Source organism: Mastomys coucha, unplaced genomic scaffold (genome assembly GCF_008632895.1).
Source record: "Mastomys coucha isolate ucsf_1 unplaced genomic scaffold, UCSF_Mcou_1 pScaffold8, whole genome shotgun sequence".
NCBI lineage: Eukaryota > Metazoa > Chordata > Mammalia > Rodentia > Muridae > Mastomys > Mastomys coucha.
This window is the reverse complement of record NW_022196914.1, coordinates 37,248,088-37,270,177: the sequence shown is the minus strand read 5'-3', so window position 1 is coordinate 37,270,177 and position 22,090 is coordinate 37,248,088. Positions and strand designations below refer to the sequence as shown.

Genomic DNA, 22,090 nt, shown 5'->3' with positions numbered 1-22,090 from the left:
ACTTTGTCAGTGGTGAGGCTTGTTAGCTGATGCTGCACACAGTACCTTTCAGGCATTCATCTCCGCAGGTAGGCGCTGCTTTGCCCAAGGTAATGTCCTCTCCATGAATGTAGCTCTTGTCTAATTCCTGGGTAGATATAGTTGTCTTTCTTTAAGAGGCTAACCTCCGGAGAGACTGTGTGATCTCAGGTACAGCTAGCTGCCTTGCTGCTGAAGTCTTTCCTGTGCTCAGACCCACTCCTGAGAAGAGTTGTTTTGGGGGCCTCTGTGCTCGCTAGTTTTTCTATCAGCATGACACAGCTGTATCTGACAGGAGGGAACCTCTACTGAGAAAATACTTCTATAAGATCTGGCTGTAGACAGCTCTCTGGCATTTTCTTAATTGATTGATGGGGAGGGTGCAGCCCAATGTGGGGGGTACTATTGCTGGGCTGGCAGTCCTGGGTTCTATAAGAAAGCAGACTGAGCTAGCTATGGGGAGCAAGCCATTAAGCAGCACCCATCCTTGGCCTCTGCATCAGCTTCTGCCTCCAGGTTCCTGCCCCATTTGAGTTCCTGTCTCACTTCCTTTGATGATAAACTGTTGGATGGAAGTGTGAGTGAAATAAACCCTTTCCGCTCCAGGCTGCTTTTGGTCATGGCATTTCATCACAGCAATAATGTCCTAACTAGGACAGCCACTAAGCAGTGGGCCACCCACATACCATTCTACATCTTAGATTGTAAGATGTTTCACAACAACAACATGCGAAACTAACTAGCAGCAACATGCCATTCTTGCTGTGACTGCCTCATTCTTTTGGCTTAGCTTCTGTTTGAACATGGCACGTCTGATATTGATCCCTGAGACAAAGCAAAGCTGGCTGGTGAATATGGAGCTGGACATGTATTTTGGCCTTAGGAAGAGTGTTTGTAAAGATATGATAGGCCAAACTTTTTTCCAGTTGTAAATTTGGCTGTTATTCACATATAAGTCCTGAGAAGTTCACTTTTTTTATTAAATACTTTTACTCTATAAATTTTGATTTGATTTAGTTTTATCTCTAAAACTAATGTTTTAGGGAGCTTGGGAGGTGGCTCAGCAGGTAAGAGCACTGGCCACTCTTTCAGAGCACCCGGATTCCTTTCCCAACACCACACGGCACCTCATAATTATCTGTAATTCCAGTTCCAGGCAATCCAGCACTGTCTTCTGGCCTTTGCTAGTACTCATGCTGCACAGAAATATATGATATATGTAGGCAAAATACTCAAACATAAAATAAAATAAATCTTCAGAGAATGTTGTAGAACTAGATGACTACATTAAGAATGCACTTCATATGAAATTTATGAGGGGGTGGCATGCAACTTTAAAATTAAGGTCAAATTAAGGGATCCATTAAAATAAAAGTGTAAGATTTATTCAAATTTGGTGATAGAGGACAATTTATGACAAAAGAAGATCCATTCCTCTGTTCTCATGGTTAGTGTGGGCGATCAATCAGTCGAATGGTTGAATTTGATCTAATTGTCCCATGATAAGATGATGGGGAGCACCATTGCTATGCTTCCTCTCATGCTATCCGCTCAGCAACTTCTAAATCCTCTGGTTCCCTAAAACGCTATTTGTTCTCCTATGGTCAATGCCTGTTCATCTGAGGACTTTCTCTTTGTCAACACAGACGCTTTGAGCTTGTTATATAGTGGTTGTATTCATTAGCATTCATACTCCTATGTACTTTTTTTCCTGATTAATTTGAGAACTCTTTGTTTTTATATTCCTTTCCTCAGAAGAATTGCCTTGTACATGCCCCCTGTGTACTTCAGACCGAGGGAGCTGTGTTACCACCACAGAAGGGATCCAACTCGCCAAAGAACTGGGAGCTACCTATCTGGAACTCCACAGCCTTGATGATTTCTACATTGGAAAGTACTTTGGAGGAGTGGTAAGTAGAAAGCCCTATGAGGTCATTTGTTGGGCTGCCACTTTAGCTGTTTTCTAGGGTATCAATTGGAGCTTTAGTTTTATAAGCATGCTTTGTTTTAACCTTAAGAAACAATGAGTTAGTAGTATAGACTTAATCAGACATTTTTATCATCTATTAGGAGTTTTGGAATCTTTCAGAATTGATACTGTATTGGTCTTTGTATCTGTCAAAATCTCATATTATTATACAAACTTACACAAGTTTATAGTTATCTTGTATGTGTGTGTACATATGTGTGTGTGTGCACATACATATGCCTGCATGTGGATATGGGTCCATTTGTTCAAACTTGCATGTAAAGGCCAGAGGACATCCCTAGGTGTTATCAGACACATCTCACTTTCTTTAAAGACAGACTCTCACTGGCCTAGAACTTCCAAGCGAGCTAGGCTGGCTCGTCAGTGTCACTCAAAGATCTACCTGTATTTTCCACCCCAGAGCTGGTCTTAGAAGCATGCTTCACCCACTTGGCATTACTGGAGCATGGGGGAGGGGTTGGTAATATATGTTATGTAGAGGTCAGAGGTCAATCCTGAATGTTGTTCTTCTTGTCTACCTTGTTTGCTGAGACTAGATCTTATCGACCTGGAGCTCACCAACGGCAAAGCTGGCTGTCCAATGAGTCCCAGGGACCTGCATGTCTCTACCTTCTTAGTGCCGAGATTACAAGTACTTCCCACCATGGCCAGCATTTTCCCCCCAACATGGGTCAGGTTACTGATAGAACTGTCTCCCCATCCTGGTTTATAATATCTGATATACAGCTGGATGAGCCTTGTAACCTGAACAAGTGGGCCCTAAGCGTTCACTTTATTAGTTGGAAAAACACACACACACACAAACACACACACACACACAAACCCTGATTTTCTTTTATGCATGGTTCAGCAAGACTTCACAACCAATCTTGTTCTGATTCAAAGGTACACTCAGTTCTATGTACCTTCCCTTCAGGACTCAGGGAACTATGTGCAAGAGGAGACAGAAAGAGTGTACAAGCCACAGAGGATGGATGGCACAAAGGGGACAGTGCTATCCAAACACAGCAGGACTAGCACACATATGGACTCAGAGACAGTGGTGGAGTGCACGGGGCCTGCACAGGTCTAAGCCAGATGTGTTCCCAGTGCTGAAAGGGGCGAGTGCATTAGAGGCCTCACCCCTACACAAGCCATGTTCAGTTGACAACCATTTGCAAAGGACAAGATTAGTTTCTCTCTAAGGGAGTCTCACTGAGTATACAAACCACACTTAAGGCCCCATGCCCGGTAGTAGGTGGCCAACAAAGACTGAGCTAAGTGGTGATTTTGTAGATTTTGATACATATTGCTTTGTTTGGGCTTTCTTTCCCTCAATCTTTCTGGTCTTTTGATTGTATTGTAGGGTTTCCGATTTTAATGTTTTTATGTGTTTTGTTTCTTTGTGTGTGTGTGTGTGTGTGTGTTTGTGTTTCTTAAGCCTTTTGTTTGTTAGTTTGTTTGCCTGTTTGTTTTATAAAGAGGGAATGAAGGGCCGGGGAGAACCTGAGAGGACTTGTAGAGGGCGGGAAACTGTAGTTAGAATATATTGTATAAAAAAATGTTTTCAAAAGTCACATACATAGGGCTGTTTCTGTAGCTAGCTCCTTGTTGGATGTGAAGGAGCCAGGCTTTGGTTCAGCTGTGGTGCTGGTGTGACTTGTATTCATTTTAAGTCTCAACATACAATACCTATCCCATAGGTAATACTAAGAATTATGAGGCCTTTGGAGAATATCTGCATCTTTAACAATTGACTGATCTTAAACGATCATGCTCTCTGAGAGGTAACCCTTCTCATTAGACAAATCTGAAAGGCAACATTCAAAACAACTCTACCTTAAGTGTGAGATCTTTGGACTTAACATATGGTTGTGTTGAAACATTACGGTTTCCACAGATGACTATGGACTTTTCATTCTCTAGAGTTCACTGATCTGACTATAATTATAACAAGTATAAATGATACTGACTTCTATTAAAAATAAATAGCTACAATTCAGTCCATTTCTATTGTAGTGAGTTTGAAATATTTTCATATGATCAAGGCCTGCATTTCCATGAGATATGTTGGTAATTTATGTGGAGTAGGTGGGTATCACCTTTCTTTAATGATTTTATTTGATGGCTGTTTCATGGGTTAGATTTAGTTTTATTTCTGTTGGGATAAGAATCTCCTGGATGGCCATTCCAGCTTCTGGAGCCTGAAATACTCAGGATCACTCCTTATCTCTCTTTCCATGTTTCTCTTTCTTCCTAATGTTTAATTAGTTTTTCTCTAAGGGAGTCTTACTGAGTATACAGACCACACTTAAGGCCCCATGCCCAGTAGTAGATGGTCAACAAAGACTGAGCTAAGTGGCGATTTTGTAGATTTTGGTACATATTACTTGTTTGGGCTAATTACATAATTACAATGAGTTACATGAGAAAGACTGAGATGTGGTCCAAGTTGGGAGAGGGACATGGATGTTTCCTTTGTGTTAATATTTAGAATATGAAACAGGATCAGGATGATCTTGATGTGTGTGTCTGTGTGTGTGCATGCACATACACCTGAGTGTGCCATTGTGTATACATGTGGAGGTCGGAATATAATCTTGGATGTTGGTCCACACATTCCACCTTGTTAGTGGCTTTTTTTTTTCATTGAAAACAATTTTTTATACAACATATTCTAACCACTTGTTAGAGTGTCTTGCTGTCACTACTGCATACAGCCCCAGCTGGCCCAGGACCTTTTGAGGATAGCCTGTCTGCATTTCCCATCTCTTGGCAGGGATGCTGATGTTACAGACTCATTTTGCCACTTCTGGCTGCACAAGGGCTCTGGGTTTCCAGACTCACATCCTCACACTTGGTCAGCCAGTATTTTACTTCTGCTTGAGCCATCCCATCAGGTCTCTCTCTAGACTCTTGAGTAGTAATTTGTAACTGAACTCTTGAGGTAAAAGATTATGGTGTTTGCAAGAATACAAGTAGAAATGATAATACTGAAATGAAAGAGCATTTAACATCTTCCGTTTCAGTCAGGGATGAAGAGTTGTATGGCATTCCTTTCAGTCCTGAGTGAGAGGATACCTGCTTGTGGGGTGTAGGGACCCCCACCATCTGGTTGTGCTCCTTCCCATAGGGCATAAATTAATGGACCCAAAAGGATGTGACCACCTGGAGCAAATAACAATCACTTTGTAGAACTGCCTGTGCTTTTGCATGTGGCTATCTAGATTTTAAAATTAATTGAAATAAAACACAATGAGATTCAATTCCTTGAATGTTAGATATGGCTCACATTTCAGAGTGCTCTGTAGCTTTCCATTGGCACACACAGTTCTGTTAGAGCTATGATGAGGCTCCCAGACACATGACTCAGATTACTGGGCCACTGATCAAAAGTCTGTTTCCTGGCCTGTACAGGGCCTCTCACGAGCCTGCCATCCCGAGGGTGGACTGCATTGCTGGGACTCATACCTGAGAGGAGGCCAAGGAGTAACTGAAGGGATTGGAGACAGGAACATCTGGAACTTGGGGTATCCCCATGTGCACAGAGAATTCCTTGAGCGTGGTGGTGATAAGAAGAGAAGTGGTTTTAGGGTCCAGGAGTTAGGGGTGACCATTCTACACTGCATGTATCTCTGAGGACTTTGAGCATTTAAAGCTAAGTCTGGCTGAACATGCCTGTATGATGATAGGTTTGGGAGAATAGGAATATAGAATGTCTTTTTTGTCTCACAGTTTACCTTATTGATTAATATTTTAATATCTTGCTGTGGAGATGACATACATTTGTGCTTCTACAAAACCTCGACCTTGTGAGGTATATCACAGGCCTGGAGCCAGGCTAGTGTGTGATGAGGAGAGTTTTAATTTGTAAAGGACAATGTATTGAAGAAAAACAAATGCAGTTGCCTAGCTGATGGGAGCGCCTGTGGACAGATAAGACCATCTCTCCTACTGCCTTGAATGCCACAGTATTCACTACCCTGGTTCTCAGCGAGGGACCTGCTGTATCTGTGCTGTTACCGTGTGTGGGCTGCTTTTTTGATTATTCAAGAAAATTAATTTTTTTCTTAAGTGAGTGTACCTGTGTTGGAACAAAGCAAATCAATCCTCATAAATATATTTATTTTTAATACTGGAGATTATTTTAGCATTAATTATAATAAATTTTATATAAAGTATAAAAACATGTTAAAATTATTTACGCATTTGTTAATATTGGTGCTGACATTGAAACCATTTGCAGGTATGGTTTGGAACACAAATAATCATGTTGGACTTTTCATTTTCATTTGATTCATGTTTAGTTGGAGTATTTTATGATTCAAGCCTTAAATCAGAAGACAAGTGAAAAAATGAAGAAAAGGAAAATGACCAGCTCCTTCCATGGGATACGACCTCCTCAGCTTGAACAGCCAGGTGTGGTAGCGTTAAAACACACTTCTCACAAGTCATAGATCTTAGAGAAATTGTTTTTAAATTTGAGCATGCTCAGGGTCCACCTGGGACAAGGGCTGGGACCCTTTCAGCTGAAGTAGTTAAACCACGCTTATGAGAAATATTGATTCAGTGTTTGAGCCTATAGATTTTAGCATGTGGCAGAGAACTGTTGAGATTGAAGACTCCTAAAAGCCATACACAAATCCTGGTTGGATGCTGATCAATAAGACATCAGAAAGGCAACCTTGGGACACTTGGTGAAATTTTAATATGAACTAAAAACTAGATGAAATTGTAGCATTATTGTGAATTTATTACCTATTATGATTAATAAGTCAACACTCAGATATGATGTTAAGTATTTTCAGAGCCACCGTGGCCTAACACCTGCAGCTTGTTTACTTTTAAAGAATTTCACTGGTGTGTATATCTGTCTCTGTCTGTGCTTATCTTTATGTCTAGAGATAAGGCTAGATGACAATGTTAGCAGGATGACACCAAGGGTGGATGTGTACTCAACTGTATTGTTTGTGCAATTGAGTATAAATATAAAAATAAAACTACACTCATTCTTAGAACATTTTGGATCATTTTATCTTTTATTTCTAACGATAGGTACTTTTTACCACTTAATGATGATTATAGTTTATTGTAATAATGTATCTATATTTTATGAAGAAATGTAAAAGATGGGTTTGAAAGCCCCATCATACCGTGTGTGTGTGTGTGTGTGTGTGTGTGTGTGTGTGTATTGAATAATCAGTGTGTATTCTGTAAATGTAAGGTATCCCTATTTGTCAAAAAGAAAAAAAATGTAAAGTACTGAAAAACTATTTGTGGAAAGAATATAAATATAAACCAAGGAAATACAAATTAAAATTGAAGAATCATTTTTAGTTTTGTAAAGTTCAGGTAAGTAGACGGTCTGTTAGATGGTAGAAACAAATGCCCTTATATTCTCTCGGGGTTGGAAAAGACCAGCTACTACCGACAGCTAGTTGTTCCGAGTGATCCAAAGGAGAGAGCATGCTCGTTCCTCAGAAGAATCAAACATCCCACACCATTTGACACTGATAGGAACTTCCCCAGTGGTCATTCGTTTCGGGGACTGGGTAATATAGTGTGCCAGGTTGCCAGCAGTGTCTGGGTAGCAGATACAGCCTGTGTGTTCCCAAGGCTGTTTCATGTGTCTTTCAGTTTGGAGAGCTGTGAGCTAAGCACTAAATAAAACCCAGACCAGCATAAGTACTCCTAGGTGTCCGGGGGCTGACTTGCAAGGGTTAGTACTGGCTTTCATACTGTCACCATTTCAGGTCCTGTGAGGGTCCTTGTCAGAGAAGGGAAGGTGGTGTTGGGGTACAGTGCAGGGAGCCTGGCCCACAAAGCTTCTTATCTGTGTCCCAGACCCAGCCTCCAAGCTTTGCTTAGAATAAAGGATTTCTGTTGCTGCTGGAATTAATTACAGTCACTTAGGTTATGGTGTGCCATCCTTTGGCACTTCCCTTCTCCCAGGCCCCTCTGCTCAGGTTTGCCAACAAGTGAGAGGCCAGACATCTTACAGTTAAGTTCTGTGGGGAGGACATGGCCTGTGGATACCCTGAGCTGCTGGAATAATCTTCTCCCTTCGGTAGGATCAAACTAGCTGTGGTAAATCTGAGGTTATGTTCTCCTCAGGACCCCTTGGATTGCAGTCAACACCCTGGCTGAGGTGTGCTGAGCAGAAGGACCTATTTGCTGTTTGGTGAGGTAGATTATTTTACTAGAAGGAAAAAATTAAAAAAGACTAGAATCAAAGTTAAGTTGTTAAGGTGATTTCAGACAATACAGTAGTGAGAGGCAACACATTTTCTGGAGACGTAGAAATGTGAAGATGTTTCTTCACTGTCGTTAACCGTGGCCCTTGACATTGCCTGGAGAGTAGGCTCTTCCGAACTTAGGTGAACTTTTGAAAATCAGGTAGAAGACTCCTACTCCAATCCTAAAGCATTGCACATGAAGACGTGTTTTGTTTTGAGATACAAATAATGAGAAATGTTATCTTCTTATGCATATTGTTAGGTTTTAATTTTCACTACAAAATATAAAACCATATCCTTGTGTGTTCTGTAAAATGTGCTTTAGTAATCCCTGATGAACTAGTTCATAGATGCATAGCTTAAGCTGTACAAAACGAGTGGTTTTTCGGTAAAAAAAAAAAGGGGGGGGCAGCAAGTATTGGTGCTTTGTAGAATTTCACCTCAATTTTAAAGAATACTTATTTTTAATTATTAGGGCTGTAGGAGTGAAAAATGAGTTATTATTTAATTTTCCCTCTGAAACAGAAAAGATGCCTGTCTTGAAAGCCGAAGCATCACACTATCACTCCGACTTGAATAACTTGCTGCTCTGCTGCCAGTGTGTGGACGTGGTCTTTTACCACCCAGAAGTGATGGGCGTCGTGGAAGCCCACAAGATCGTTCTCTGCTCCGTAAGCCACGTTTTCATGCTGCTTTTCAATGTGAAAAGCCCTGCCGACATTCAGGATTCCAGTATCATTCGAACCACCCAGGATCTCTTTGCCATAAACAGAGGTGCTGTGCTTCCAGGTGCTAGCCAGGAAGCCCCCACCAACCCGCCGTTGCCTGTCATTGTTAAGGACGCCCTCTTCTGCTCGTGTTTATCAGACATTCTGCGTTTCATTTATTCAGGTACATTTGGTCCCTTCTACTCTGTTAAGCTGTCTAGATGAAGGATGCTTGTGGTCCGTGAGAATCTTGGTTAATTTTACATTTATCCCATTCCCTGACATTGGAGGTGATACTTACACGTAAAATATAGCATTTGCTTTATACCTAGAAGTAAAGTTATTTTTCTTCCTGATAAGATTATTTGCCTTAAGGAAAATAAAATGGCAAAATCACATGGGGTATGATTTGCTCTTTCAGCCATCTTTAAGTGTACAACTGCGTAGTATTAGATGAATTTGTCTTCAACATTAGACCCACAATGTCTTCGGGGTTCATCAATGGTGTCATTTGTATCATTTTTTCAATGCTTTAGAAACAACATGGCAGTTATTAGAAAATTAAAAACCACATAATATAACAATTCATTTCTAAGCATATACCTGAAATAACTAAAGCAAGGTGTTAGGAGTTGTACAACCATGCTCAAAGCAGTATTTTCTACCATAACCAAAATGGTGAATGTGACCCAAATGTCATCAGTGGGTTTATGATATGTATATGACATTATATGTATGATATATATACATATATATGATGTATGTATGATATGTATATGATATATGTATGGAGTAGAAAAATCACCCCTAAAAACTAAGATGTTCTTTTTTCCACTAGAGTTTTAAATGTGTCATGTAATAAGTTAAAATTTAACTGGGTTTTGTTTGTTTGTTTGTTTTTGTTTGTTTGTTTTTCGAGACAAGGTTTCTCTGTGTAGCTCTGGCTGTCCTGGAACTCTGTAGACCAGACTGGCCTTGAACTCAGAAATCCGCCTGTCTCTGCCTCCCAAGTGCTGGGATTAAAGGTGTGCGCCACCACCACCCGGCCTTAACTGGGGTTTTAAAAAGAACTTGTAGTTGATTTTTTTCGTTGGAAATGCAAGAATAATGTTGTGGTGGTTTAGTGAATAGTGGTTTGTAAAATTCACAGGTACCCATAGGACACAGTGCCTTCAGCTTGGCAGGTTTCCGTAGACTTCAGTGGCCATGTAGATCAGGGCCAAGTAGCTAGAGTCATCAAATATCTTTTAGTTCTACAGGTTTTAATGTTTAAACTTAGAATCACACAGCTCAGACTTTGATACTAGTCCTTAAAAAACAAAAATGTTTGCATGTTAAGAAAAATGTTTGCAGTGACCTGTCTAGAGAACTGTGAAGGCGGTGTTTGTCTTTTCAATGATCTTACTGTTGCAATTCTATGAATTATTCAGCAGGTTTCCCCATAATATCATGAATCCTGGAAGGCACAGGAGTGCTCTAAAGCATGTGTGCTTTCTTTAGTATAGTAGCTGTAAAGCAGGTCCCCATAGCCAGACTGGACCTGCCTGGCGTTCTCCTGGAGAAGGATGCTTTTTTTGCCATTTTAAAGTCAATACAGCAATAGAGGAATGCAGGCCAGTGGACAAAGGGAAGAGAAAAGAAGAGGTTCTCCTTATACCCTCACCCATGCTCCTGACAGTTACTCGGGACAACTTTCTGTATTCTCTCAGCTACAATTAGAAAGAGGTTTTATTCACATATACAGATGCTGTGACAAACATGTAATCCTTATAACTGCTCTTTTCTGGGGACCATAGGTACTTTCCCAGGAGTACAGAGGGGGAGATGAGCTAGCTTGGCCCATGGGAACGGTGTTTGCCATTCCAGAAGCAGTGATATTGTCCTCAGTGTGATCAGGCTGGGCTTTTCCAACAGGCTGCTCATGCGTAGTGGGGAAGGGGAGGCTTGGAGTAGATTGGGTACGATAAGAACTCAGTCTGGCATGCAGATTCGAGGAGGCTAACACTGTGACCTTCCAGCATCAGACTGGTGCTTTTAAATCTTAGAGTGCTAGGTCACCTGGGGATCCTGTAAGTATACAGCTTCTGATGGTGTGGCAGGGGTGAGTGCAGCGTGAGCTGTATTTCCTACAGACTCCAGGTGATGGTTGATACCCTCAGGACACCAGGTCTCTGACACAGCCAGTGAATTAGGGCTTGGATTTCGGTTGAGAAGCTGGGCCTGGAAGCCCGTTGTCAATTTAGGTTTACCTTTTGCTGCAAGGTCTGAAGTAAACAGCTAGTTCTGAGGTCTGACTCAGAGCGAGCTGGAACTCAGTTCTTGGTGTCTTGTCGTGTGTCTGCCCAAAGAGGAAGGGTGGATCACAGCAGATGAGTAGAAACTTGGGGAGCAAGGGAGTGGGATGCCTGGGCAGAACAGAAGCTCTGGAGTGTGTGGGGAAGGTGAGCTCCTCAGCCAGCTTAGAGCTTTTGTACATATTCTGTACTTCTGGTCTCCTATGTCCCAGCCCCACAGGAGATGGGTTAGGATTGACCCTGACCTGGGACATAAGGAGCCTGATGCAGGTTGAGGTGGAGGAATAACTGGCTCTGAGATTGTTATTAATCATTCTTTAATTGTGTACACATGATACATCTGAATGGAGCAGAGGGAAGCTTAAGTTCCGCTTTTAAGGATACTAAAGCTGTCATTACATGTTTTTTTTTAAAGTATATGTTTATTACAAGAAATAAAAAGAAAAACTACACAGATCCCATTATCAGAACAAAATATCTGATTATCATTGGTGTTTGTTTCCTCTGATAGATTCTTATTAGTACTTTAGATAGATTAGTCTTTTAGTATTTTTAACCAAATGAAACAAAAATCTTAAGTCTACAGTTTCATGTAATCTTCAATAGGGACCTTTCCCAACCTCTGAACAGAGCACAGGTTTCAAGGCACTGTTGTGCAGTGCTTTCTTCACAGTCCATAAGTCACCTGGTATGTCAGGGAGCCACAGTGGACAGGAGCCCGTGGCATGCTGTGTCACCACAGCTGCTCAGGCAGAGACAGAACTCCATGGTACGACTTGCTCAGCAATATTTGTCCTGAGCAAACAGGAGCTAAAATCCTACAATACACAGATCTTCTATCCAAAAAAAAAAAAATCAACTAGACCACAAAAGGTACTTTTTAAATAAAAAGTTCTTTTTACATCTAGGAACAGGATTATGTGAATGTTTTGGCTTGGTATTTAGAAGCCACCAATTTCATGGTCTGGTTAGCATTTTATACTCACCTATAAGGCTTTAGTTTGTTTTCCTCCTACATGTTTTGAATGTCTAGATACAGTCCATATGTGTCTGGTTTATATATGCTAACTTCCCACTGCAGAAGAGGAACACTATATGATGTGCTCGTGTGTAATAACTAATGCCTGAGGGCAAGGGCTAAGGGCAGAGTGAGAGCTGCAGTTTCTGTGTTCAGGAAGTTATTCTGAAACAGCAAATACTTGTAACATTCTTATAGTAGTTGGTAGTTTAAGGCTTGTGAATTCCTGAGTCACATGATCTTTAGATGGTTAGAAATTGAAATATTTGTGACTCAAGAATGTAGCTTTGAAGTGGACCTGTCACAGATGACCCAGAATTCCACATCACTTACTGAAATGCAGAGTGACCGAGCACAGGGACCGAGCTGTGGGTTCGGTTGGCATGGTGTTCACTCTCATTTTTGGAATTACTCTGCAGCATGCGCTTTTCTGTGCAGCAGAAAGCAGCATAGGATACCTGCATAGGATACCTGCATAGGATACCTGCATAGGATACCTGCATAGGATACCTGCATAGGATACCTGAACGCACCATGCTCGTCAGCAGGCTAAGTGACTTACTGAAGCACCTGAGACATTGTCCTCAGAAAACCTCAGTGAACAGGGCGCAGTGGGCAGCTTTTACAGATCCTGCCATGTGACACTGTGCGTTTACCAGGAACTGTTCAGAGGGTGGATCTCAGGTTGTGTTAAACATTTGTACTATAAGAAAGAAGCCCTCACCTCAGGATTATTGGTTTATTAGCAGTTTTGGAGTCAATGATGACGTGATTAGCATTTATATTTATGAAAACAGCCCATTTGTTAGTGCTGTTAGGAATTTTTTTCTTTTTTTATTTTTAACCTTGTGTTTGTTTTTTTTAATTTTGTCATATTCTTTAAAATGTATAAAATATTGTAACAATAAAAATGAGTATTATAAAAGTTGTTTAATATAAAACAATTGAACAGTCTTATGTAGATGCTTGTCTACAGCAATACTGAAAATAGATAAGTTTTTCTCAATATAAATTTTAAATAACTCCAAACATATTAGCTGTATATATATGGTATACATGATTAAAACAATATATCACTACTAGTATTTTTTTAAAAATAAGCATAAATAGATAAAGTCTTTTTGTTTGTTTGTTTTGTTTTTTTAGTAGAGCTTAAAATCTTGGCTCTTACTGTGGTACAAGCCCAAAATAAGAACAATTTTTAGACATTGGAGTTCATTGTAATAAGGCTGTACTTCAATGACCCTCACATCACCAAAGGATTTTACCTCCATAGTAGCTAAGCTAAGAGTTGACAGTTCTGATGCACCAAGGAGTGAATTGTAAGGCACAATTTTTGGATACAGACTTTCTGCTATGGTGAAAGCTATTTCACTGGAGTGATTGTCTTCATTCTCATCCCACAGAGAACAGGTTACATTCATTTAAGAAATGGTATGTGTATTAAGATGGTCTATACCTGAAGTCATTCACCAACTGTTTTCAATGAAAAATGGTTCTGCTTGGAGTGTGGCATAGACATTAGGTGAGGGTCAGAATCCCCTTCATTGGCTGTGATGATTTTTGAAAAGCATTCATCTCAGAGAAAGAGTAACTTACCAAGTCCTCCTCTTCAAAATTGATACAATAGTTACAAACATCAATCAAAGCATTCAGTCTCACTCTTTGTTGTTCTCTTATACGCCATCTCCCAAGTTAATTGTTTGCATTTATTTTGGCTATATAAATAATTTTGAAATATGTAAACTGTTCAGAAAACCATAGTATAGTGTAAAATCATCAAATAAACAATCCTACTAATAGAGACTGAGATAGGAGAAGACTGATTTTAAGACCATTATATGGTACCCAGCAAGACACTGTCATATACAAACAAGCAGAAAGTGTATATGGATTGTACAATATTGGACCTATTTTTCCAATTACCAAATAGAGAGACCACAGGATAATAGCCAACAAATTTCCAATTCCTCATACTTTTGAATTTGAATCAATTAGAATATGTTGGTAATATTAATTTTCATATTAAGACATTAAGAAAAAGTAATTGTTACTTCCTATTATTTTTGTTCTTAGAGGTGGAATTATGTTTGTGTGGATTTGTTGAAAGATTACTTTCTTGTTTCTTCTAGGGTGTATTTTTGCTCCTTATGTTGGTGTTTTCCATCTATTATCCTTTGAAGGGCTGGATTTGTGGAAAGATACTATGTAAATTTGGTTTTGTCATAGAATATCTTGGTTTCTCCATCTATGGTAATTGAGAATTTTGCTGGGTATAGTAGCCTGGGTTGGCATTTGTGTTTTCTTAGGGCCTGCATGAGATCTCCCCAGGATCTTCTAGCTTTCATAGTCTCTGGTGAGAAGTCTGGTGTGATTCTGATAGGCCTGCCTTTATATGTTACTTGACCTTTTTCCCTTACTGTTTTTAATATTCTTTCTTTGTTTAGTGCATTTGGTGTTTTGATTATTATGTGACGGGAGGAATTTCTTTTCTGATCCAGTCTACTTGGAGTTCTGTAGGCTTCTTGTATGTTCATGAGCATCTCTTTCTTTAGGTTAGGGAAGTTTTCTTCTATAATTTTGTTGAAGAGATTTACTGGCCCTTTAAGTTGGGGGTCTTCACTCTCTCCTATACATATTATCCTTAGGCTTGGTGTTCTCATTGTGTCCTGGATTTCCTGAATGTTTTGGGTTAGGAGCTTTTTGCTTTTTGCATTTTCTTTGACTGTTGTGTCAATGTTTTCTATGGTATATTCTGCATCTGATTCTCTCTTCTATGTCTTGTATTCTGTTGGTGATGCTTGCATCTATGACTCCTGATCTCTTTCCTAGGTTTTCTGTCTCCAGGGTTTTGTGATTTCTTTATTGTTTCTATTTCCATTCTTAGATCCTGGATGGTTTTGCTCATTTCCTTCACCTGTTTGTGTTTTCCTATAGTTCTTTAAGGGATTTTTGTGTTTCCTCTTGAAGGGCTTCTAGCTGTTTACCTGTGTTTTTCTGTATTTCTTTAAGGGAGTTATTTATGTACTTCTTAATGTTCTCTATCATCATCATGAGAAGTAATTTTGGATCTGAATCTTTCTTTTTCTGTGTCATGGTGTATCCAGGACTTGCTATGGTGGGAGAATTGGGTTCTGGTGATGCCAAGTAACCTTGGTTTCTGTTGCTTATTTTTTTATGCTTGCTTCCCAACATCTATCTCTAGTTATCTCTAGTGGTACCCTGGCTAAATCTGACTGGGGCCTGTCCTTCCTGTGATCCTGGTTGTTTCAGAACTCCTCAGAGTCAGGCTGTCTCTGAGATCCTGTGATTCTGAGCCCTTTGGAGTGCCTGGGAGTGGAGCTTCCTCTGGATGTTGTAGGACTGGCTGTGGATTTTGTTCCCAAGGTCTGCTCAGGACACCAGCCCAGACAGACCGGAAGACACTCAGACAGACCTGAGTCACTGGGCTGGTGGAGTTCCTGTGTGCCTGGTCCCGCTGGTCCCAGTTACTCCTGGTGTTAGGACAGATGTTGTGTTCTCCTCACCTCTGATCTTGTGATCCTGGGCATGCTGTTAGGAATTTTTTCTGCTTTCATTCTTGGTTATTGGCTCTTGGTGGGTTGTTTTTAAATACCTAAGTGGCCCCTTGAGCTTGCCTTGTCTTTAGATTATTTGGTGTTGGCTTGTTTTCAGATAGTCCTTTCAATGGAGGTATTATGTAGATGTTCTTTGGTGAATATAACTTTACTTATATTAGCTGGATGTAAGCTTACTTAACAATGGTAAAGGTCAATACAGAAATTGTATCTGTGTTCTCCTTCAGTTAGGATGAGCGTAGACAAACCAAAAGTCCTTCTCCTGTAGACTGTATGCCACTAACTGGGTATTGATAATGTCTGGGATTTTTAAAGTGAGAACATGGTCTGTCAACAGCAGCACAGAGCAGCACTCAGACTGCATTAGGGGCCCTGGAGGCTTTAAAGCATATTAGTGTCTGGAGCCCTAGCTCCAGAAAGTCTAAGGTAATTAGGATGAGGTTTCCTCTGATGTATTTTACAAACTATCTCTCTTCAGGTCAGTACAATGCACAGCTAGGAGGGAGATGCAATCTGTGCTCCATTGATTTCTAAGGCATTTGCTGTATCTATCTGGCTTTTTTTTTTCTTCTTAATGGACGAGGTTTATTGCACAGTGGTTAGGGAAATGGCAGAAAAGTTAGCTACAAAATCAATGGAAAAATCTCTTCTCACTGTAATCATTTCAAGGTACTACAGATGGACATGGAGCTTGCATATGGTTTTCTGAGGTCTTGGTGTCAAAATTGGTACGCAGGAGTCTCCCATGCTGGAGCCAATTCCTCAGCCGAGTAAAAAACTGTCCCATGATGCTCAGAGGAGGCAGTGCTTCCGGCTTTGTTTTGTGTAGTGGCCTTGCTGTCCGGTCTCTGGCTCTTGGGTATCCACCACCAATACCTCTGAGGTCTATGATCCTCAGAGGAGAGTGCCTAGAACTGGCAGAGGACACTGGGTGAGCCTGTTGTCAGCACCCAGGAGCCCGAGAGGCTTCAGAGGGGAAGATGTGTTCAAGAGCACCAGGGTTTAGCAAGAACAGAAGTGGACCTTCAAAACACAGAGAAAGGCTTTTGGCATCCTCTCCCAGTAGTAACGCTGAGCAGGGCATAGGTGTCACAGAATCACTCTTGAATTCAGGGGTCCTGACGTTTCTATACAGTCCTTTGTCTATGTACATGGGAAATGCCTTGCAGATTGTGTCAGATTGTGAAAAGATTGTGTGTACCCAGTTAAAAATCACTGATATAAAAAAGGATAAGTGTGAGCAGGCAGTTCTTAGAGACTCCTCATCCTTCTGGATTGTGTGAAGGTGATCTAGCAGGGAGGTCAGAATAGAAGGATTGTCCCAAGTAGAACAGGCAGTGGTGAGCTGGAGTAGAGGCTGCACCTGTGTGCGCAAGGCGACTGTTTATTCTTCCCAATTCCAATATGTGGGAGACCATGTTTTCAGCTCAGATTTGGCCCTGCTGTGAGTGTTTACATGATGGAAATGGCAAATGCTGCTGAAGCTGAGGTGAGAAGGTGGAAGCCATCCAGCGAGGCCAAAAGTTGTAACCAAAAGCAAGTGCCTGGGCTGGAGAGAGGGCTCAGCAGATAAGGGCGTTTGCATAGCACCCAGGATCTGTTCCCAGTACCCATGTGGTACATAGCAACTGATCTTCACTCCAGTTCCACAGGAACTTTTTTCGTTTCCTTAGCCACTGTACACATGTGGCACACTTACATAAATGAAGTCAAACATTCTTACACATAAAAGTAAACCAATCATAAAAAAAAGTAAAAAGCCAGTGCCAAGAGCCCTGGGATCAGGCCCTTTGGTTGGCTTTGGTACCCACTGGTGGAAGCTGTCTGAAGTGGCCTGATCTCATTGGCTTAAAATGAATTATTTTATAGTCTGCTCAGTCTCAGTCTCAATCATTCAGGCATCTGCATAGTGATGGATACAGGCAGTGATACACCAGAAAATGTAGATTAGGAGCAGATAGCAAAGGGTGTTGATTACGTGCCTCTAGGGGTGGAATGACTTCTTTGAAGTCATACCAGTAGTCAGTGGCAGAGATAAAGCTGTAATGAGGGCCTCATTACTGTGCCTGTCTGTTTTATTTTTTATTTTTAAAAGTTTGGGCCTCCTGTAAGTCATGGGGCAGATGAGGGTGCTCCCTTGTGTGGTGTTTGGAAAAGAATGGCCTCCATAACTGACTCATATATTTGAATGCTTAGTCACCACAAGGTAGAACTGTTTGAAAGGATTAGAAGGATTAAGCTGGAGGATGTGTATCACTGGGGATGGCATTTGAGGTTTCAAAAGTCCAGACCCAGACTCTCTTTGCCTACCTGACTGCAGATCAAGATGTAGCTCAAAGCTACTTCTCCGGCATCATGTGTACTGCCGTGTTCCCACCATGGTGATAATGGATTAAACCTCTGAAACTGTAAGCAACCCCCGATTAGATGCTTTCTTTTATAGGAGTTTCCTTGACAGCAATAGAACAGTAACTAAGAGACCTTGGAACGCCATAAGCATAAATGATACTGTTTGAAAACTTAGCTTGTATAATAGGATGAATCCCAAGATGAAAGGTCATCAGGGATCAGGAATGCTGAGAAGAAGAGTGCTGTAGGCCATGTGAGAGGAGCATTTTAGGTAAAGACCACCTTTTGCTAAGCATAAAATAGAAACAGGAAAGAAAAGGACTCACAGAGTATGTGGCAAGAGTGAAGAGCCCAAGAAGAGTAGCTTTGAAACTGACCAAGATGGAGACTAAGTTCAGAAAAAGACCAGGCAGCTGATGTTGCTGCAGTGCCTGGATCTCAGTCAGAGTGTATCAGAGAACCATCTCATTGCCTTTCTCAGGTTAGCTCTGTAGAGTTTCAGGGCAGGTGTTCCACTCTGAGCCTGACGGTGCACAAGGTCTTCTGAATTAATGTTTCTGACCTGGTAAATAAGCTTTGCTGTCCACTGGTAGTGATACAATCCAACATCATCTGTGAAAGGCTGGACCCACCTTTGTCCTGGGAGTAAATAGGCAACTTGCCAGATCACTTTTCACAGAAACTCATCCTGGCTGGGGCTGCTAAGTTGCTAGCTGAATGCCTGCTTCAGACATGGCAGCTGTCAGGGAGGAAGATGGTTTATGACAGTGGTTTTCAACTTTTCTAATGCTGTGACCCTTTAATATAGTTCTTCATGTTGTGGTGACCCCAACCATAAAGTTACCTTTGTTGCTACTTCATAATTGTAATTTACTGTAGTTATGAATTGTAATGTAAATAACTGTGTTTTCTGCTGGTCTTAGGTGACCCCTGTTGAGAAAGTTAGTCCCCCACAGGGGTTACCACCCACAAGTTGAGAACCACTGGTTTAGGAGAAGGCAAACAGACTTGTTAAACACATATTTCAAGAGACATGCTTACTACAGAAAAAAAAAATTACTGAAGAAGGAAGCATTGATAATCTAAAAAGAGACCCAGCTTGTTATACCTTTTTACTCACACAGGGAAATCTGATGTATTTAATTCCTTACAGGTGCTTTTCAGTGGGAAGAGCTGGAAGAAGATGTCAGGAGGAAGTTGAAAGATTCAGGGGATGTTTCTGATATAATCGAGAAAGTTAAATGTATTTTAAAAACACCAGGAAAGGTAAATTAATTTGACTTGAATTATAGCTGGTATACTTTGTTGACTATAACATTGAGTCACTAGCAAAGTTGAATAATTCATAAATATAAATGTTTTCCCTACGTATGTTTCTGTTTAAATGTTTAAAGCATTTAAAACAGAAACATGTATTTCTTACTAAGACTTTAATTTATGTGGAGATTAAAATGTATGAGTCATGTCTTTGAAATGTTCATTTGTGAATTCTGTCTTCAGAACACTCCATTGGAGCCATGGGAACACAAACACCAGCCTGCCTCTGCCTCCTGAGTGCTGAGAATAAAGTCATGGCCCACCCCTGCCTGGCCAGTGTTGAGATGAAAGGCTGCCTGGCTCCTGCCCCTGTAGCTCGGATCTCTAGGAGAGATACTTTTTCACACCACATTGTTTAAATCCGGATAGCTTTGGGGAGTAGCCTTGCTCCTGTGTGATCTTTTCAAAGAGTTCCAAGCAATATAGCTAACTAAATAGACAGTTGAGGAGTCTCTTGAGTACATATTCAAAATTAGAAACTGGGGTCAAGGTTATAAAAATACTTATGTCGTATGGCCATAAAACCGCAGTGATTTAGATTGTACAGAATCTGTAAAGGTTTTAAACATACAACTGTTAAACTTTAAGACAACTGTATTGCACAATTTAGCCAGTGTATTCTTACTTCAGATCATGTGATAAGAAAATTGGCTGTAGTAGATTAGAAAGGTAAGCTGTGTGCAATGAATGCTTAGGAAAATATAGGTTTTCCTTTAAATATAAGAAAAACATTCTTTTAGTTATTTTTTACAGATGATTTAATTCTACAGCCTGCATTACTAATATTTTAAAGTTAGTAGTTTAATGATGTAATAGTTTTTCATCCCCTGATTTTAAAAGTTGTTCTTACCTTCACTTAGTATGTGTGTATATATACACATATGTACACACTCATGGGTGCCAAAGAGCACATGTATGTGGAGTTGAGGGGAGTTGGTTCTTCCTTCCACCATGTCGGCTCTAGGGATTAAACTCAGACAGCAAGTGTCTGCTCACTGAGAGACATCCCTCTGAATGCTCCTTCCCCTTTGAGACAAGGGCTCATTATATAGTCCAGACTGATTTCAAACTCTTTTTGTAGCCCTCACTGACTTCAGTTCTCTGTAGCCCAAGCTAGCTTCAAACTTGTGACTTTCCTACTGTAGCTCCCCTGGTGCTAGTCTTGCATATATGCAACCATACCTGGCTTGTACTAGCTTTTCATGAAGATTCTTAATTTTTAGTTGAGAAAAAAAATTAACAGAGAAACAAAGAATTAAGGGCTAAGATCTTTTGTTTCAGTAACACGATGCAGCAAGTATCCATAGGCTAGCCAGCCTTATAGGAATCAAAAGGTTAGTAAAACCTCTCTTTCGATCTAACTCAACTAAGTAACCCTTTAAAAATGCACAAATACCTGCATTGTGTTTATTAAAATAGTCTGATGAGTTAATGTATGAACCAAGAGAAAGTACGCCCCCTCATCCCAGACAGGCTTCATACATGGTGTAAGATTCACTCTGCAGATTCATAACCTTTATCTACATGGGATATTCAGGGACTTGCTGGTGTTCTTTTTCTTTCTTTGATTTGTCAAGTGCTCTTTTGAGATACTGAGCATAACATCACCTCCGAGTGGTGAAGGGACTGTAATTCTGTGACCCTCTCATCCATCCTTCCACCTTTTCTGTTTACCAAGTGTGTCATAGGAATGTAACACAGCACTGAGTTGGCACTTGGGAGCGTGGATTTAAATTCTGAGTGTGTCAGGAATTCTTGCTGCAGTTTTGAGCAGTTCAGGTTTTTCTTTTAAAGTGGGATAAAGCAAGGCTCTGGAGGCCTCGCCTGCTCTCTGATTCCCAGTGGGTCTTGCTGTCACTCGCTATGTGCTTTAATCACTTGCATTCTAAATGCCCATTCCCCCAGTGGGAGCTGTGGCGCAGGATTGAAACCTGACAATGGAGGACCAGGACCTGTGTTACTTGTTTCCCTCCTTCCCTACTTGTGGGGTTCATGCTGGAGTGGGTTTTCTTTTTCCTTGTCGAGAGGAGAGCATCCTTTTCTTCCTTCGTGAAAGATTGGAAACTTCCCTTCACAGTAGATTAGCACAGGTAGACAATTAGGCATCGCTTGCTCTGATTGCCAGAGTCTGATATATGACTTCTTAAGGGCAGAGGTCCCGGATTTCCCCAGCTGACTGAACATGGGCGTTCCCATTAGGATGAGATTCAGAAATCCAGCCAAAGATCTGATGATCAATAATTAGTAAAATAATTTCAATAAGTGGTTCCAAATGAGGGATTGTGGCCATACAATTTTTGGCTGCAGCCCTAATTTGGACAACTCTACTTGAAAATGCTAGTACTTGGCTTATTTCATTGTAAAGAAAAACCAGAGACAATACAGAAGAAAAGGATGGAGGCAAGTGAAGGGAACTGGTCTCAGGCTTCTGGGATAGGGACCGGGTGTCTGCATAGTCCTCAGCGACAAACAAGGTACCAACGCTGAGATAGACCAAGGCACTATGGGAGGAGGTAAGCAACTGGGAGGGGACAGGACTGTCTGGAGCTGTAGATCCAGGACCCCGGAGCTTTCTATAGGCTCCAGTAGTCTCTCTCTCTCTCT

General features: G+C 40.9%; 1 protein-coding gene and 1 non-coding gene across 4 annotated transcripts in view; one reads left to right on the top strand and one right to left on the bottom strand.

The window, feature by feature from the left end:
• Rhobtb3 (Rho related BTB domain containing 3) overlaps positions 1 to 22,090 on the top strand; it is a 52,608-nt gene that overhangs the window by 12,728 nt on the left and 17,790 nt on the right. For 2 of the 3 annotated variants that reach the window (XM_031359802.1, XM_031359804.1), the window contains exons 4-7: positions 1,774 to 1,928; positions 6,295 to 6,406; positions 8,749 to 9,114; positions 19,323 to 19,435. In XM_031359802.1, the coding sequence (XP_031215662.1) occupies positions 1,774 to 1,928; positions 6,295 to 6,406; positions 8,749 to 9,114; positions 19,323 to 19,435 (746 nt within the window). The remainder of the gene's footprint in view (positions 1 to 1,773; positions 1,929 to 6,294; positions 6,407 to 8,748; positions 9,115 to 19,322; positions 19,436 to 22,090) is intronic. The other variant, XM_031359803.1, reaches the window with a different exon arrangement.
• On the bottom strand, positions 16,804 to 16,935 carry LOC116083974. Its single transcript, XR_004115958.1, has one exon. It is a non-coding gene; the product is annotated as a small nucleolar RNA SNORA71 (small nucleolar RNA).